Source organism: Quercus suber, unplaced genomic scaffold, assembly GCF_002906115.3.
Source record: "Quercus suber isolate HL8 unplaced genomic scaffold, Cork oak 2.0 scaffold_151, whole genome shotgun sequence".
Classification (NCBI taxonomy): Eukaryota; Viridiplantae; Streptophyta; class Magnoliopsida; order Fagales; family Fagaceae; genus Quercus; species Quercus suber.
In genome coordinates, this window is record NW_027069612.1 from 230,906 (window position 1) to 249,178 (window position 18,273).

The 18,273-nt window shown below is 34.9% G+C and overlaps 2 protein-coding genes across 2 annotated transcripts; one reads left to right on the forward strand and one right to left on the reverse strand.

The window, feature by feature from the left end:
• Window positions 1-875: 875 nt before the first annotated feature.
• LOC112022207 (probable WRKY transcription factor 7) lies at window positions 876-3,246 on the reverse strand. The gene is made up of 3 exons (XM_024054784.2): window positions 2,284-3,246; window positions 2,035-2,160; window positions 876-1,380 (listed from the first exon to the last, which is right to left on the reverse strand). Exons 1-3 carry the CDS (start codon window positions 3,042-3,044, stop codon window positions 1,218-1,220), a joined length of 1,050 nt encoding a protein of 349 aa, XP_023910552.1. The 5' UTR covers window positions 3,045-3,246; the 3' UTR covers window positions 876-1,217.
• A 9,573-nt stretch (window positions 3,247-12,819) lies between these two features.
• On the forward strand, window positions 12,820-13,539 carry LOC136069092 (secreted RxLR effector protein 161-like). The gene has a single exon (XM_065777210.1). The coding sequence runs from the start codon at window positions 12,820-12,822 to the stop codon at window positions 13,537-13,539; it is 720 nt and encodes a 239-aa protein (XP_065633282.1).
• Window positions 13,540-18,273: the final 4,734 nt, after the last annotated feature.

The following is an 18,273-nucleotide window of genomic DNA, read 5'->3' on the forward strand; positions in this document are numbered from 1 at the left end:
CATCATTTTTTCATTTACCAATATCCACTCATCACATCAACTATTTGTAATTTTTTTTTTGTAAAATAATTTGTATTTCTAGCATTACTCTTATTTGCTTCATTTGAAAATTTAATACTCCTATTTCATTTACTAAGCTTTAATTTAAATTAAGATAAATAATTTAAAATTTCAAAATTTAATTCAAAATTATTAAGATAAACTCAAACTAGTTCACTAAAGACTGTAGTCTCGTCTCTAAAAGTCTTCATAGAATCTTTGTAACAAGGATATTTCTCTGTCGAACAATCACACAACCAACAATTGCATTCATGCTCGATATTGTTCTACTCTTTTCACAACTCATCAATGACTCAAATGCCCAATATAAGGGCAACACGAGAGACGTGGAAACTCAAACCCTAAAATTTATAATTCTGAACAATTTTGCGGATTCAAATTGTAAACCATAGCTTGTAAGCAAACTCTTTCTTCTTTTGATTTCCTGTTGGGTTTATGGAAATTTTCATTATTCCTTTTTTTTTTTCTTTTTTTGCCCTTTTTGGGAGGTTTTTTAGTTTTTATGAATCTATAAAGAACATAGGCTTTGGATCTTTCTAACTTTCTTTGATGGGCAAAGCTTCCATCCCATACTCTGGTACTCCTGTGGACCTAAACCAAACTCATGTTTGATATCTACTCATTCGGCAGCATGTGTGTACCAGGAAAAAAAAAATGGTCATAAACAGTCAACCGTTGCAAGGGGTCTTCATTATAGAATATCTCAAAATTCTGCCTAACCCATAGACTGAGTACCTTTCTTTTTTTTTTCCTTTTTTTCTATAAAGGATTTGTATAGTGCCAATAGAAACAAATAAAAGTGGGCATCCCCAGCATATCAAAAAGCAAAACTCTAATGAGTATAAGAACATTAAAAAAAGTTTTTGAAATTTAAAAAAAGAGCTACCACTTGCATATGATTCAACTCCCACCAAATCCACCATTTTAAGCTTTCCTACTTCTTTTCCTTTATCTAAACAAAGTCTTCAACCGAGCGAAATAAAATAATAAAAAAAGAAAAAGAAAAACCAAGGAATCCTATTTTGTATAAGAAACTAGCATATACCCATTATCCACTAAATCTTCCTCTACACAAGTACACAAAGCCAAAGCCTCAACGTTGACAATCTCTAGACTTTATCCACTACTCTTTGTTTTGAGCTTGTTGGACGAGTGGACTAGGATGATTCGAGGACAAGAGCTGTGTTTGCTTCTGTGATAGTGTGGGAGTGATTGTGATCACCCTCATAAGTGACAATCAGCATCGTTGGATCATCCAAAGCTCGCTCCACATGTTTGCGTGCAGGGCAGCCTCTCAAACTACTACATTTGTAGTATCCCCTGAAATTGTGATCCATAGCAACCATATCGTTAGCTTGTCAATTTGACACAACAACCATAGCTTGACCACAAGAGAGAGAGTAATCTAAAAAACCCACAACATGGACATGTAAACTGTAAAGTACCATTTGTGTACTACAAGCACAAATGAATTGTTCCTTTCATAGATAAGTTACACACCCACTAGTGAGTTTTAAACCATTTTTTGATAAAGTTCATCAGCACAAGTAATTGAAAATGTGGTTGAGTAACTTACAAGGATAATGAGTTTAAAATAGACAAACTGAATTTTTCTCCCGTCAAATTTAGGGCATGGCCAATATTTGTTCCTCAATTTTAGTCATTGTGTAACAATTTAGTCATCTTGTCAACTTTCCATCAATACCCCAAATTGGATAGAATAATTTTAGCAAAATTGCATGAAAAGTTGACAATATGATTAAATTTGTTACTCTTTTAGTCTTAAATTTGAGTGGAAAGTTGACAACAAATTCGCCCATACCCCAAATTTATTTAGAAAGGACAAAATAAATAAAAAATGAAATTTACCCAAAATTAAATATAATAATAATAATAGGAAGCGTGGAAGGGAAAAATAAATAAATAAACACTAGAATTTAAAGTAATTGAAGAGTGTACACCACAGATACACACCTTGGATGTGGAGAACCTTTGATTGGTTTCTGGCCATACTTTCTCCATGAATACTCATCGGGTGGAATATCAGCCATTTTTGGGCTAACTGCAGGGACTCTTATCACTCTCTTTATTTTAGATTTCCTGCTCAAACAAATTAAAAAAACCCAGTTTCAATATTCAGATCAAAAACAATTTTAAGTGCTAAAACTAAAACCCACATCAAAGAACAAGCTGACACTAAATTACTGTAAAAAAAATACCAACCTTTTCTTGGAACAGTGACATCTCCCAGAAGATGAGCCGCACTTGAGTGCACCATCATCCATCGAACTACACCTCCTCTTCAAAGACAGAGGTGGCTTTCCCACAGAGGAAACCTGTGACAGGTTTGTAATTTGGAATCCAGAAGACAAAGAAGGCTGTAAACTCTCAGTGTCCCCTGTCAAACTTGAAACAAAAGAATTCCCAGCTGAAATTGGTGGTGAAGAACAAAAACTTATACTATTAGCCCCATCTTTTCTCTCCAAAGATCCAGCTTTTGCTACCATAAGACCAAGAGGTTGTTGGTGTACATGGGTGTGACTATTTGGTAAAGGAGGAAGCCTAGAAATTGGTGTGGGAGTTGGACAATAAACCTTGAAAGCAGAAACTGGTTCTAATTTTTGCCGATGTGGGATTGGTATATTACTTGGTCCTGGTTCTTGAACCTCTTGGTTTTCTTGTTTCTGTTGAGGACTAGCACCCGCAGGAGCTCTTCGAAAACGAGCATGGCCAAGTCTCTTCCTATCTAGCAAAGAAATCACCCTCTTGAACTTGTCCACAGCTACATCAGCAACAGCCCCAACTTCCATTGAAGCTTGCTCTTGAGAAATCAATCGCATCAGCTTCTCAACGCTTTGAATCCCAGCTGAGGCTGCTTCTTTTACAGCCAAAGCGTTCTCTTCACTACTTTTCCCTGCAAAACTATCACCCCCATATCCCATCATTAACTCCACAGCCATAATTTCCCAAACACCATTAACCATAAAAAACCAAACTTTGCCTAGATATATGAAATACCCAACTCTTTTTTATTTTTTAGCTACTAGTAGATGTGGAATTATAACGATGAAAATTTATAGTACTAAACTAGTAGTACAAATCTTGGTGCAGAATGAAAGGGTGAGAGACCAAGAGATTGAAATTGATGACGAGGAAAGCAAAAAGCGAAAAATTAATTAAAAAAAGAGGATTCGAGTCAAACTGATGCTCCTTACAAAGCAAGTTATAGGGTCACTGACCTGTTGTTTCTATTCATTTGTAGTCAAACTCACCCACCATTCCTGTCGTTCCACGTGGATTTTTGGGTCACGGTATTGACCATGTTTTAAGTGTGTGGACCCCAACCAAAAATAAAACCGGTTGGAGACCGTGTAAAATGATGAGCTTAGAGTGGAGATAAGGTCAAAAGGTTGTGATTAGCCGTTGGATTGATGACTTGGTAAAATGCTAAAATGAGAGAGAGAGAGAGAGAGAGAGAAATAAAATAAAATGAAATAAACGATACTTGGAGCACATTCATACATTCTCTTTTTTTTTTTTTTTTTTTTTTCACATTCATACTTGTTCAATTTTACAACTCGTTGAATTGTTGAATTACGAGTCTTCGAGGAAAAGTAACAAATCCATTTATCATTTGGTGTCAAAAAATACTATATTTATAATATTTTTACAATAAATTTAAATGTTAAGTTATTATTAACTATTATTAGTAGATAAAAAAATAATTTTAATTATAAATTAAAATTAAAATTTATAATAACTTACTATTTATAATTTATTTTAAAAATATTATCAATCCATTTCTGTTTAGTTTAGTGTCTCACGCGTCAATATATTATAAATTTAATAATAATTTACTATTTATAATTTGTTATAAAAATATTTTAGGTAATTTTTATCTGACGTAAGTTTGGAGATTACGTGTGAAACTAAAAATATTTTAAAAACAAAACATGTTAGTTGAGGACAGTGAGGCAGAGTTGACCTTTAACAGCTTTTGATGCAAAAGTCATTTTGAGTGAGGAGGTATGGGGTGTGGGACCCAATGAGGTTCCGCTTTCACCGGACACCGGCAGCTGCGTCAAAGGCTCAGCTTTCAAGTCACATGGGATTCTTTTTTCTTTTCCTTTTTTTTTTAATTTTCTTTCTTTCTTGCCTCGTGACCAAGTTTCTTTTTCCTTTCCTTCTTCAAATTTCTTTGTTTTTGTTGTTTTTGGAATATAAAATCTATGACCCACCACCGTATAATTAATGAAAGATTTTCTTCGGGCCGGTTGATATCACTATTCATCATGGGATTTGATTCGCTTGTGTCCAACATAAGAGTCAAATGATGCATGGACCCCTGTTACTGGATGCTCACTAGGCCAACTTTAACTAATTTAGATTCTTTAATTTATTTAGTGCTACTAATGAGTAATCAAATTGACACATTGAATAAACAAATCATAATTTTCCCCCAAATTGCCTATTTGGTCAAACTTTCATCAACTTGGTTTTTCTCTTTTTCTTGGAGCTCAAATTCATAAACTCTTTCCTAAGGTTTGTATTGCGTGTAGTTGTACTCTAATGTATTTAGATGCGGCACGAATATGATGTCTTAAAACAACGTTCAACGCGCTAAAACACCAGAGAGAAGTCTTGCGTTTCATTCATATCCTGTTCTAGATTAACTTAACCAGTACACAAGAGCTTAGACTTGGAGGAACTTCTTTCATATGAAAAAAAATATATAATATGAAAGCTAGAATCTTGTTGACAATCTCGTCTCCTATTGTCTTTATTCCTCTTGGTTTTTCACTTTGTGTCAGTCTTTAATGGACAAAAGTCTAAAAGAGAAAACATGAGCTATGACTTGATCTAGATCTGGACCGTACATGGTGGGGAAGGGGAACAAAGAGAGGCAAAAAAAGTATAAACATTGTCTAATGGTGTAACTTGACGTAAAACCTTACACATCTCTAAGATGTAATAAAGCATTAAAGGCTTTTTTAAAGGCACTAAAATGCAAATGGATGGGATCAAGGCAATCGTGTTTGACTTGCTTTTAGCAATAGTTTATAAATTCTAATCTTAAGATTTACACTGCCTAATCATCACCAATACAGTATTGCTAATCCTCCATGTTCTGGACTTTAGAAATTTTGATGTTGTTAACTTCTAAAGTAACAGATATTCCATATAGCTAAGATGGCTCTAATAATACTTGAAATGGTATTCTTAATATTTTGAAAAAATTTGAAATCTTTCTATTAAAAAAAAAGTTCTTGTAAATGTCTAGCGTCTTGAAGCTTGTAAGAAAGAAGGATTGAATTATTCAAATCTTTTCAAACCATGAAAAACGATTTTATCCATTAGTTGCAGTAGTATCTAAAAATAAATCAAAATCCGCTTTATCAATCAAAGCTTGATTTGTGTAAAAGAAAAATACAACAACAGAGCATTCATCTCAAAATTGAAAAAAAAAAATTGAAAAAAAAAAAAAAATAGCTATCACAGAATAGCTTCACACAGTTGTCATGCAATTAAGAAGTGTAAAATAAGCAATGCGAAAATCAAAAGGGTGGAAATTTTTTTCAAAAAAGCTATTTTGATGTACAGCTTCTTTTCTTTGTTCTCTTTGGTTTTTTCTTCACCATGTCACAACTTGTTGAAAATCTAAGATTCTAATGTAAAAACTTTTACTTATTCTATAATATACAGTTTTCCTTGTGCGCTACTTTTCTTTCTTACAATAGTAATCACGAAATACTTTTTCACACATGAATATCATGCAATTAAAAAAAGTCAAACAAACAATAGGAAAATCAATGACAATACTAACTTTACCATAATTCTTAAACAAAATCTGTACCTTTTGATTCAATTCCCCAACCCAATTGCAATTAAAAAAATAAAAGAATAGGATAACAAATTACCTGTTTTCTAGTGTGAAAGCTAGCATAGAGACTCTTCGATTTCGCTCTTCAATGAAAGGTTACACACCTGAATTTGCAGAAGAAAATAGGATGGGAAAAATATGAAAGCAAGAACCTAGTTTTAATTGTATTTTATATAGATAAACTGTGGAAAGGAATTGACTTTCCTATTCAATTAGATTGGAAGTTTAATTTTGCATATGGCGTGGAAAAGGAACAGATTTTTTGCAAAGATATGGGTAAAGGGAAATAAATAAGGGATCTTTTACAGGATTATTTTCCTTAGAAAGTTGAGGCAAGGTAGCAATCCTATGTGATCAAAAGCATGCTAAATTTTCATAAGGTTGCATTGTGGGTTGTACTCTAGCGTCCTTTTTACTCGAAAATTCACACATTGTCCTTAAGTACAAGTTCATAAAGCAAGAGAGGTTCGTTGGTTTCATCTAGTTTTTTGATATCTTCATGTGAATTTGAAGAAAGTTGACCTGTGAAACGTGAAAATTTTCCTAGTTGCTTATCCAATAAATTCAACTTTCATGACAAACCGTGTCAATTTAATGATATTCTTTGAACTAGTGAGGAAGCTACAAAGTCAGCAACAACAGTTTCGAAAAAAAAAAAAAAAAAAAAAAACCAAAAATAAGAAGCAGCAATAATTATGGCAATTAATTTAATCTGATGTGATATGAGGAAGAAAAAAACAAACATAATTAACATAATTAATTTGTTTCTTTTAAGACGTTGACTTTTGCATATTGCTTTGTTGAAACCCTTGAATGGTGGAATGGGCTCAATTAGTCCAACTCAAACCGGAATTCAACTGTGTAAGTGTGCGTTGATAAAGACAATGACGGGGTATTTTCCTGGACAACAGTATTTGAAAGAGATTTGCAGCTATTAGTCCAACTCTAAAAATCTCCGGGAGAAAAAAATATGGATAACAAAATTTTATATTCACAGTTTCACACTAAATTGGTTTGATGAAAATTAGATTTGTTGTACTCGATTTTTAATAGTTGACATTGACTCAAATTCTCAAAATATATGACATTCCCAATAATATTAAATTATATATTTTTAGGATATTATAAAAATATTTTTTCACACCATCAAGGGCTATATGAGTTTTAAAAATAAAATAAAATAAAATAAATAAAATGTTGCCAAACACCCACAACCACAGTCATCAAGTGGTTTTAAAATTACAAATTATTTCACAATTATTTTGCTATAATCATGTTAGATTGTGAGTGATTAACTATCAGTTACATATAAATTCACAATTTTTTCATCAATTATACTCTACCACGTTATAGTTATGACAAATAATTGTGAAAAATTTTGTGATTTAACCTTTTCCGCAGCCCAATCTATTGAAGTTTTTTTTTTTTTTTTAAAAGGAAAAAATCTATTGGTGGCTCTCTTGATAAGTGTTACGTGTCTCTCAATGGCAAACCATGTGGCCCACAAGCATTTCATTTGTGGACTTGGCCATAAGTTGCGGCTGAACAACTGAACAAGCTCCAACATTTGGATGGGTATCTGCAATCTAATGATCTAGTGTTGTTGATGGGCCAAACTTAGTACCTAATAAACCAGCCACATATAGGCTTGCACATGCCTACTCTTCAACTCAAGGCCGACAAAGACCCACATGATTCGTCCTTTTGCGGTTCATTCATTGGTAGCCGAATCCCATCATTAATAAGTCCAGTCACTCAAGAATTTTATCTAAACTGGCCCAGCCACTCAGTCCAAACCTTGGGAGCAACCTACTTTGCACTCAAACTAAGGCCCTTTCAAGATGAAAAGTGTGAATAAGTTACAATTAACAAGTGTGAGCCAAGTGGCAAGTACTCCAAGAACTCGTCGGTAAGTGTGTAGGTGTCAATTAATGTTTAGCTCTTATTTGGATTCATTACCGACATCATTTTTTACATACTATTAACAATTTGTCATCTAAGTTTTGGTCTGACCCCTTCGCTATATTCATAAGCACTTCCACTGTAGATTCAGCTGCCAACAGATATATAATTTGTTACTTTGAGAACTTTAGCAAATGGTCCAAATGCCTTTTGGATCCTCCACTTCATTCAATTTCCCAAAAGATCCAAGCCCATAGTGACACAATAGATTTCATACGGGTTGTGGGTTAGAAGCTGTAGATAACCCATTTTTTGGTCCCCAGCTTAATAATGAACCAAAAAGCCCGCATGGAATGCCCAAAAACACCATAACTAGATCTTAGACATTCCTTGGATCCTCTATAAAGCCTTGACCAGACCAAAGCAAGCATTAAACACAAACTCATTTGCCCCCTGACTAACCGGTAACCACATTTATATCATTTTGCTTAAGATCAGTCCCTGTCTTATTAAACCAACATATTTGCGAGTGTGTTTCTACATGTGTGGCAAGAGAGAAGTAAAGTCCTCTCTCTTTCACTATCTCTTTTCTAATTTTTCCAACCTTTTGTGTTATAATTGTAATTCATTATATTGTGCAAAGGTCATTTAGTACTGATATATTTATTACTTAAAGAGTATTAGTCCTTGAGTGAATTCTCAAAGTGCATCACTAGCCTCATGGGCTGCACTACAGCCAGCCCCTGACCTAGCCCAAAAAAAAATATTATATACATATATATATTACTCCTAAATAAAAAATTTGAACACTGTAAATCTAAATTTTGTTTGAACCCAGCTTAAATATAATTATCTTAGTGCTATTTTCACAATATTTTCACAATAATTTTACAATAAAAGTTAAGTGATATGTTGTAATTAGTTTTTATCTAAACTCACAACTGACATTACTATTTTAGATACCTTTAACAACTTGCCACCTAGATTTTATTATGAAAGTGTTGCATTAGTAGCTGTAAGATTAAAATTTATCAACCATCTTGTTAGTTTTATTCCGTGCCAATTTGCTTGTAATTTAGCACTTAGTAACCCTGTATTTAGGTGGGATTCTTGTAAGGGTAGTGTGTGAAGAATTGTTCATCCTTGTGCAAAGAATCAGAGTCTCGCGGTTAGGACTCGCGACTGACTCACGGCTTGCAAGCCGCCAAATGCTGTGCACGTGAGAAGCATGCAAAAAAGTGAAGGCTCACGCCAGCTGTCACACTAGAGGACAAAAGTCCCAGGCTAGTAGGCCGTTACCTTGTGACTTGAACTCGCGACTTGGACAAACCGCGAGGTCAAGCCGCCAACTCACCCTGTTTGGCAAAAATTGACTCTTCATATTCCAAACACACACCACTATATAAAGACCATTATACCCACGAAATCAAGAGAGTTTCCAGAAAGAATTTTGTGAGAGAAACCCTAGGAAAAAAAAAAGGATTGCCTCATCCCCAATCTTCACTAAGAGACTCTACAAATTTCTCTACTCTCTTCCTCTCCATTGATACATCCTTGAAAGGCTATTGACCAAATCATTTTCTCATCACACCCACGTCTATGAGAAGTTACATTTGGTGCTAAGGGAAGCAATTTGGAAGAGACCAATGACTATTGGTTGATGCTATGGCTTAGTAGCAGAATCCGGTAAGCTAAAGAAGAAATAGATTCAGCGCAACCTCGTTAGAGTAAGAAGCTTAGAGGGCTTAGATACACTGGGTAAATTAAGCTTGGAAGGTCTTCTGCTGTTCATGTATCCCAACTACATTTTTTAGTGGATTATTTACCAGTTGGAGGGCGGCGAAGAGATTTTACGTCGAGAGCTTCGGTTTCCTCTTCGATAACACATTGCGTATTGTCCTTGTGTTTGCATCTCTCTTCCTTTATCTTTACCTTTTATTTTCTGTTGTGGATGTGATTATAATTGGCTTAGATTGTTTATCAATTTTGTGTTTGGCTTATATTCATGTTCCGCATATTAATTGTTTGATAATAAGCTTGCATTGATTTTTTGTAATTTGGGGTCTAAACGTTCAAAGATGTTTTACACGCTTTTTGAACTTTCAATTGGTATCAGAGCAGGTGCACTCTTTGTGGTTTGATTACCTGAGTGCGATCCTAGACCCCTTAGTTATGGATGCAGCTATGAAAAAGGTCTTGCTAAATTGTAATTTAGATGTTTGTGATAATGACTCTATGAGCATGTTTGAAGGGCGTTCTAAAAATGAACTCTTAGAGTTAATTAAATCCAAGAAACATGTTATGATGGTCATTCACATGCTGAAATACTTTGAAAATAAGAACCACATCTTACACAATAATCTATGTGATTCTAACTCTATGATTAAAAAGAACAAAAGAAGAAATAGAATATTGTGTGAAAAGGTTGATAATCTGAAAAAGAAAATTCAATCTGACAGAAGTATGAAAAATAAAGATGAAATTATGTTTGATGGTAAAAAATGCTTGTTTCATGCTTGTCTGTTTGTGCACACCTCATTGAAGGTTTTTAACTCATGCTTATGGTACCTTGACAGTGGATGCTCTCGTCAAATGACAGGAGATAAATCACTCTTTAAGACTCTTAAAGAGAAAGCCTGTGATTATGTGACTTTTGGTGATGAGAGCCATGCTCAAGTTCTCGGCAAAGGGACGTTTGAAATACCAGGGTTACCTCTATTAAAGGATGTGCTATACATCAAAAGATTGAATGCAAATCTCTTAAGCATCACTCAAATCTGTGATGAAGACTTTCTTGTCCAATTCTCAAAGAAGGGGTGCATAATCATTGATGAAAAAGGGATTCAAGTCTTGGAAGGAAATAGGACTACTGATAATTGCTATAGAGTAGTTCCTACAGCACCTATTTCGTGTAGACGTGCTCGTGTTGATATGCTGAAACTTTGGCATCACAAGTTTGGACATGCAAATTTCAAAAAAGTATCTAAAGTATCTAAACTTGAGGCAGTTGAGGGACTTCCAAAGTTTGGAAAGGTGGAGAAGACTATATGTGGAGACTGCCAAATGGGAAAACAAACAAAGGCAAGCCATCACAAGGTGAATGTGATTGCTACGTCACGGTGTTTAGAGCTTCTTCACGTTGATCTAATAAGGCCTACAAGAACTGAAAGCCTAGGAGGAAAGAGATACATTATAGTGGTAGTTGATAATTTCTCTAGGTACTCTTGGGTGGAATTTCTTAGAAAGAAGTCCGAAACATGTGATAAACTGCAAAAACTATGCAAGAGACTGCAAAATGAAAAAGGAGTTCTCATAGTCAAAATCAAAAGTAATCATGGGAAGGAATTCGAGAATGCTAAGTTTGAAGCTTTCTGTGAAGAGCATGGTATCAAGAAGGAATTCTCAGCTCCAAAGACTCCACAACAGAATGGGGTGGTTGAAAGAAAGAACTGGGTGATCCAAGAGATGGCAAGAGTCATGCTCCTCAACAAAAACATACCACAAAAATTCTAGGCTGAAACTGTGTACACATCATGTCACATTGGCAATAGAATCTATTTCCGAGCAGGGATAAAGAAGACGTCATATGAAATATGGAAAGAAAAGAAATCTAAGGTGAAGTATTTCAGAATATTTGGGAGCACGTGTTACATTCTGAATGACAGGGAAAATATGGGTAAATTTGATGCTAAGAGTGATGAAGGAATATTCCTAAGTTACTTCATAAATAGCCGAGCCTATAGGGTATACAACAGGTGAACTAAGACGGTGATGGAATCAATCAATGTGGTCATAGATGACACCATATCAGAAAAGGAAATTGAGGATGATGGAAAGGGGCTCAAACTCAAGAAGAATGAGGATGATGATGATATGTCCCTAAGTGATGATGCTGAGAAAGAAACACCTAGAAAGGAGTCTACACCCTCTATATCAAGAAGAGAGACTAGATCGACACAAGAAGTCTCAAGTCTACTCACCCCTCAAGAAGTTTAACCCCCAATCTCTCGTGATGAGGAACTCTCAACTTCCAAGAAACCTTCATCAAGAGTGACTCTCAATCACCCATCAAGTAATATTATTGGTGATGTAAACGAGGGACTTCGTTTGAGAAAAGGACCAAAATATAGTGCTAACCATGTAACATACAACTGTTATCTTGCTCAATTTGAACCCAAAAAGGTAGAAGAAGCCCTGAAAGATGAAAATTAGGTAGAGTCTATGCACCAGGAGCTACATCAATTTGTTAGAAATGATATATGGGAATTGGTTCCAAGGCCTGAAAATACACATGTGATCGGCACCAAATGGATTTTTAAGAACAAAACAGATGAACATGGTGAAATTTTTCGAAATAAGTCTAGATTGGTGGCTCAGGGTATACTCAAGTGGAAGGCATAGATTTCAATGAATCATTTGCTCTGGTAGCAAGACTAGAGTCCATTTGAATTCTCCTGTCCATAGCATGCATCATGGATTCCAAATTGTATCAAATGGATGTGAATAGTGCCTTCTTAAATGGCTTTTTAAATGAAAAAGTATTTGTTGAGCAACCAAAGGGATTTGAAGATCCTCAATTTCTGGGTCATGTGCTAAGACTGAAGAAAGCTTTGTATGGGTTGAAGCAAGCACCAAGAGCATGGTATGATCGTCTCACCACTTACCTATTGGATCGTGGGTTCAAAAGAGGTCAAGCAGATCGAACATTGTTTGTTAAAAGGGATGAGAAATCCCTCCTTGTCGCTCAAGTGTATGTAGATGATATTGTTTTTGGAGCCACAATTGATCAACTAGCCCATGAATTTTCAGAAGAAATGAAAAGGGAATTTGAAATGAGCATGGTGGGAGAGTTGAACTACTTCTTAGGGCTTCAAGTGAAACAATGAAAAGATGGAATATTCATTTCTCAAGAGAAGTATGCCAAAAATCTTGTCAAAAGATTTGGCCTGGATTCTAAGAAACATACTTCTACACCCATGAGCTCATCTGCAAAACTAAGCATAGATGCAGCCGGCGTTGATGTCGATCCAACACTTTATCAAAGTATGACTGGCAGTCTTCTCTATCTCATAGCAAGTAGACCAGATATTGCATTCAGTGTCGGGGTATGTGCACGGTTCCAAGCTGCTCCTAAAGAGTCCCACTTAACAGCAGTAAAGCGAATCATTCGCTATGTCAATGGCACATCTGACTATGGGATTTGGTATACAAAAGATTCGAATGAGTGTTTGGCGGGATATTCAGATGCTGACTGGGCAAGGTGCATTGATGATAGGAAAAGCACGTCTGGTGAGTGCTTCTATCTTGGAAATAATTTAGTTTCATGGATGAGCAAAAAGCAAAATTTAGTATCCCTTTCAAGAGCCGAAGCTGAATACATTGCAACAAGAAGTTGCTGTGCACAATTGTTATGGATAAGAAAGTTACTGCATGACTATGGAATTTCTCAAGACACTATGTGTGTGTTCTGTGATAACACTAGTGCCATAAACTTATCAAAGAATCCAGTTCAGCACTCCAAATCAAAGCATATCGAGATCCGTTATCACTTCATTCGGGACTTGATAGAGGACAAGATAGTTTGTCTAGAGTTCATAAATACTGACAATCAAAAGGCAGGCATATTCACCAAACCTCTTGATGGCCCGAGATTTGAATTTTTGCGTAAGACCATTGGTGTTGGTATCATTCCTTAAACTTAAATCTCTTTGTGTTTCTGTTTGCATTGCATTTCTTATTTTTGTCTTCCCTTTTTTGTTAGTTGTTTATTTGTTTTGTTTTTAAAATGTTTTTACATTACTTTTGATCAAGCTGTCGTTACTTTTATGTCAAAAATCCAAAAACACATAAAATGTAAAAAATTCAAAAATTTGATCAACTTTGTTAAGTGTTGTCTCAAAGCATGTTTTGCCTTGTACCTTTGTACTAATGGCTTTGTGTATTTAACGAGTTTAGCTTGTATCTTATGCACTCATATCATTGTGGAAGAACTTCTGAAATCTTTGTGACAGTTGTAAATAGATTTTCAACCTTGTCATGAATGATTAGTGAATGGTTTTGTTGATCTTGAGACATGCATAAACTTGTGCCTATATATCTTCCCACTTTTATTTTTATTGCATTTAATTAAAGAGCTCACCAAATGTAAATCTCCAAATGAAAAGAGATATTGAACTGCAAAAACTTGTCGCACATACTAGTATTTGACTAGGAAAAAGGGAAAGTGACCAAAATAAAATGTTTGATGCCCAAAAAGCCAAAAGCTATCTCATCAATTTGAAATATTAAAAATTTCAGGCATCTATCTCACAATGAGATATGTTGATTTGAAATGATCAAATGATATGATGTATATAGAGCCAAATGAAAAGTTTCAAAGAAATGTTCACAAGTTTATGTGGGAGGTCATATATGCACACTTCTATAATTGAGATGGGTCACATTATCTAGTGCTAGTTGAGTATGTCTTGATTGAATTGATCATTGAAGCCTCACATTAGACTAAGGACTATCTCATTTTTGATATTCACACACAACACATAAGACTATATTCAATAAATGTCATATTTATTTGTGTGATTGTACTTGTTTAAATGTGTTTTTACAAGCTCAATCTTTGTTGATCAAACACAAAAAGATTTTTAAGTGTTTTAGTTTGTTTTTGGAAAGTATTTTGTTTTTACAAAAATGTCAAAATTTTCAAAAATAGTATTACCCTGTTTTGGCGACTCAGTCGCGGGTTGGTCCAGTCACATGCCCCAGTCGCGAGCTCACTTAGAGACTTTTCACGACTCACTGGCGAGTCAAGGTTGCAGTCGCGAAAAATACTTAGAAAATTTTTCAAAACTTGAGTTTTTGTGATTTTTGCCGCTTAGTGTGGCGACTTGTTCGTGGGTGGAAAGTCCAGTCGCGAGGGGTACACAGAGATTTTCGCGGCTCCCCTAGCGACTATCTCGCAGGTAGACCTTCCAGTTGCGAAAAACACTTAGAGAAATTTTTCAAGTTTCTTACCTTCACAGTGTTTCGCGGCTTACCCTAGCGAGAAGGTGAAGGGTCACGCCAGCTGTCGCACTACAGGACAAAAGTCTCAGACTGGCCAAGCCATTACCTCTCGACTTGAACTCACGACTTGGACAAGCCGCGAGGTCAAGCCGCCAACTTACCCTGTTTGGCAAAAATTGACTCTTCGTATTCCAAACACACACCACTATATATAGACCATTATACTCATGAATCAAGAAAACTTCCAGAGAGAATTTTGTAAGAGAAACCCTAGAGAAAACCAAGATTGCCTCATCCCCAATCTTCACTAAGAGACTCTACAAATTCCTCTACTCTCTTCCTCTCCATTGATACATCTTTGAGAGGCTATTGACCAAATCCTTTTCTCATCACACCCACGTCTATGAGAAGGTACATTTGGTGCTAAGGGAAGCAATTTGGAAGGGACCAATGATTACTGGTTGATGCTATGGCTTAGTAGTGGAATCCGGTAAGCTAAAGAAGAAATAGGTTCGGCGCAACCTCGTTGAAGCAAGAAGCTTGGAGGGCTTAGGTACACTGGGTAGATTAGGCTTAGAAGGTCTTCTATTATTTATGTATCCCAACTACATTCTTTAGTGGATTATTTACCGCTTGGAGGGCAGCGGAGAGGTTTTACGCCGAGGGTTTCGGTTTCCTCTTCGATAACATATCATGTGTTGTCCTTGTGTTTGCATCTCTCTTCCTTTATCTTTGCCTTTTATTTTCTGTTGTGGATGTAATTATAATTGGCTTAGATTTTTTATCAATTCTGTGTTTGGCTTATGTTCATGTTCCGCACATTAATTGTTTGATAATAAGCTTGAATTGGTTTTTTGTAATTTCGGGTCTAAACGTTCAAAGGTGTTTTACACGCTTTTTGAACTTTCAGTAGCATTATTGTTAAATTTGTTTCTTCGTTAAACAAAATAAATAAATAAACTTTTTCTCCATACTATTCCTAATTCCAACACTATTGACCCCCTAGAAAAGAAAAATCCTAGAACTGTCACTGACTAGCCTAGCCTTCATCGTCACTTTTTCACAATAATTTTACAATAAAAGTTATGTGGTATGTTGTAATTGGTTTTTATCTAGACTCACAACTGACATCACTTTTTTACATACCTTTAACAACTTGCCACCTAGATTTTATTATGAAAGTATTGCATTAGTAACATTACTGTTAAAATTCTTTTTTCGTTAAACAAAATAAATAAATAAACTTTCTCTCCGGATTATTTCTAACTCCGACACTATTGAACCCCTAGGGAAAAAAAATCCTAGAACTGTCACTGATTAGCCTAGCCTTGTAATATTGAAGTGAATAGTGGACTCAACTTTCTTTACAACCCTAGCTGAAAGGCTCGAAATCCCATTTGCAAGGAACCTAGTCGACCCCAACGCTTTGCCTGTGGAAAGTGAAGTGTTTAAGTATGGTCATGAGTCATGACTCTAGTTTAAGTGGAACTAAGCTAACTTTTTCCAGTTTAAAATGTGGACTCGGTCGTTTGTTTTATTGTTGTGAAATAATTTGCTTATGCAAAATTAAAGAACAGAGAAAAAAAAAAATACAATAGCACATTTAGACTCTCACAAAAGCCAAACTCTAAATACATCCTTAGCTCTCTCCTACAAAAAATAAAGAAAACCCTCTAATCACTCTCCTTGAGTCCTTGGCAATTACATAATTGTGCCCGTGGTTCACAATTATGTAATCCAACTAGGACTTGGTTTACAAGTCCTCATTAATCATTATACACAGCAAGCAACGAAAGGAGATAAACTCCTTGCATGACATGTACAGTCCAAGATTCTAGACCAAACTCATTCCACCGACTTAACAATGCATTATTGTATTTGGAATGATACTCGACTGAAGTGGGATAGAGTTTTTTTTTTTTTTGGTACTGATTCTACTGAATTGTACAGAGATAATAACCTTGGTACGATGCAACGAACCCCTATATAGTATAATACCCATTTGCATCAGATATATCAACTTCCAAAAGAGGTTATAAAATAAATAAAATAATTTTTTATAATATTAAATTGCTAAATTTTTGGCATCACCGATACTGATGTGGTAAGGTACAGTACAGTCATACTTGTTAGTGCTAAATACGAGTGAAAGATTTAATTTTAATAAATAATAATAATAATACTAATAACTTTTCCAATTTGATAAATAGTAAAAATTAAACCAAGTTACAAAATAAGTTGATGTTTGCTGGGAAATGATCCTCTTCATTTCATTGTCACTGTTACGAACGTAGTGACGTACGTGATATCTTTTCTTTCTTTCTTTTTTCAAATCAGTTATCATTCTTTATTTGATTTGATAGAATAGAATTTTAGATGGCGCCATGTGCTTTTAAATCAATGAAAACTAGTCTTTATATAAAAGGACCATATCTATTTCCTTCGATATGGAGAATCGCGAGAATATTATGTCCTCCATAATAATTCCGAATTTTAATTGCGTGCTCATTAAGCATAGTTCAAGTCTACTTCATGCACAGTTGGAAAAGCTAAATGCAATTGGAGTGCGATAGGTTTTATATTCAAATCTTATCAAAATTCAAGGTTATTGGTCAAAGTGTGTCTATGTTGTTGGGCAACGTAGAGCTTAGTTTGTCTTTGACCAGATTTATGGGCCAAAATAGCACAATAGCAATGTTTATTAAAATACATTTTAATTTGTCATTGTTTTAAAAATATGTAGGGATTTACCACTTTTTGCGTATTCGAATTTGAAAAACTCGAGTTTTCCATAGTACTCGAGTTCATGGTACTTGAGTTTATGGAACTCGAGTTTCATGAAAAATTTTGAAATTTTTTTATAGTACTCGAATTCTATGAACTTGAATTTCATCAAAAATTTCTCGACAAATTTGAAGACTATTTTTTCAAAAAACTCAAGGTCATGGAATTTGAGTACCCAAAAAGTAGTAAATCCCTACATATTTCCAAAACAGTGGTAGATTGATATATATTTCGGTAAACCGTGATATTTGGCCATTTTGGCTAAATTTATGACCTAACCTAATTTGGAAGCATTACGATTTTAAATGCGAGATTTTCTAAGACCTAATTCATGGAGTGGAGGCTTGAGTCGACATACCTTTTCACCCCATTGTTTGGGGTATTTATTTGTCATTTCATATTAGGGCTTGACATAGTACAAATGCAACAACTGCATGGACATAAGTAAATTACCGAATCATATATATTTCATGTTTGAGTAATTTTTAGGTACTTTCGGAGCACAGAGAATGGTGTTTCATCCTCTCATATTCATGGTAGGATTTACTCATTAAATTTATAGTGGGGTCCACCATGAATGCAAAATGAGAGAACTTCATTTCTTCATGCTTCAAGAATACTTAAGAATTTTTGTATTGTTATGT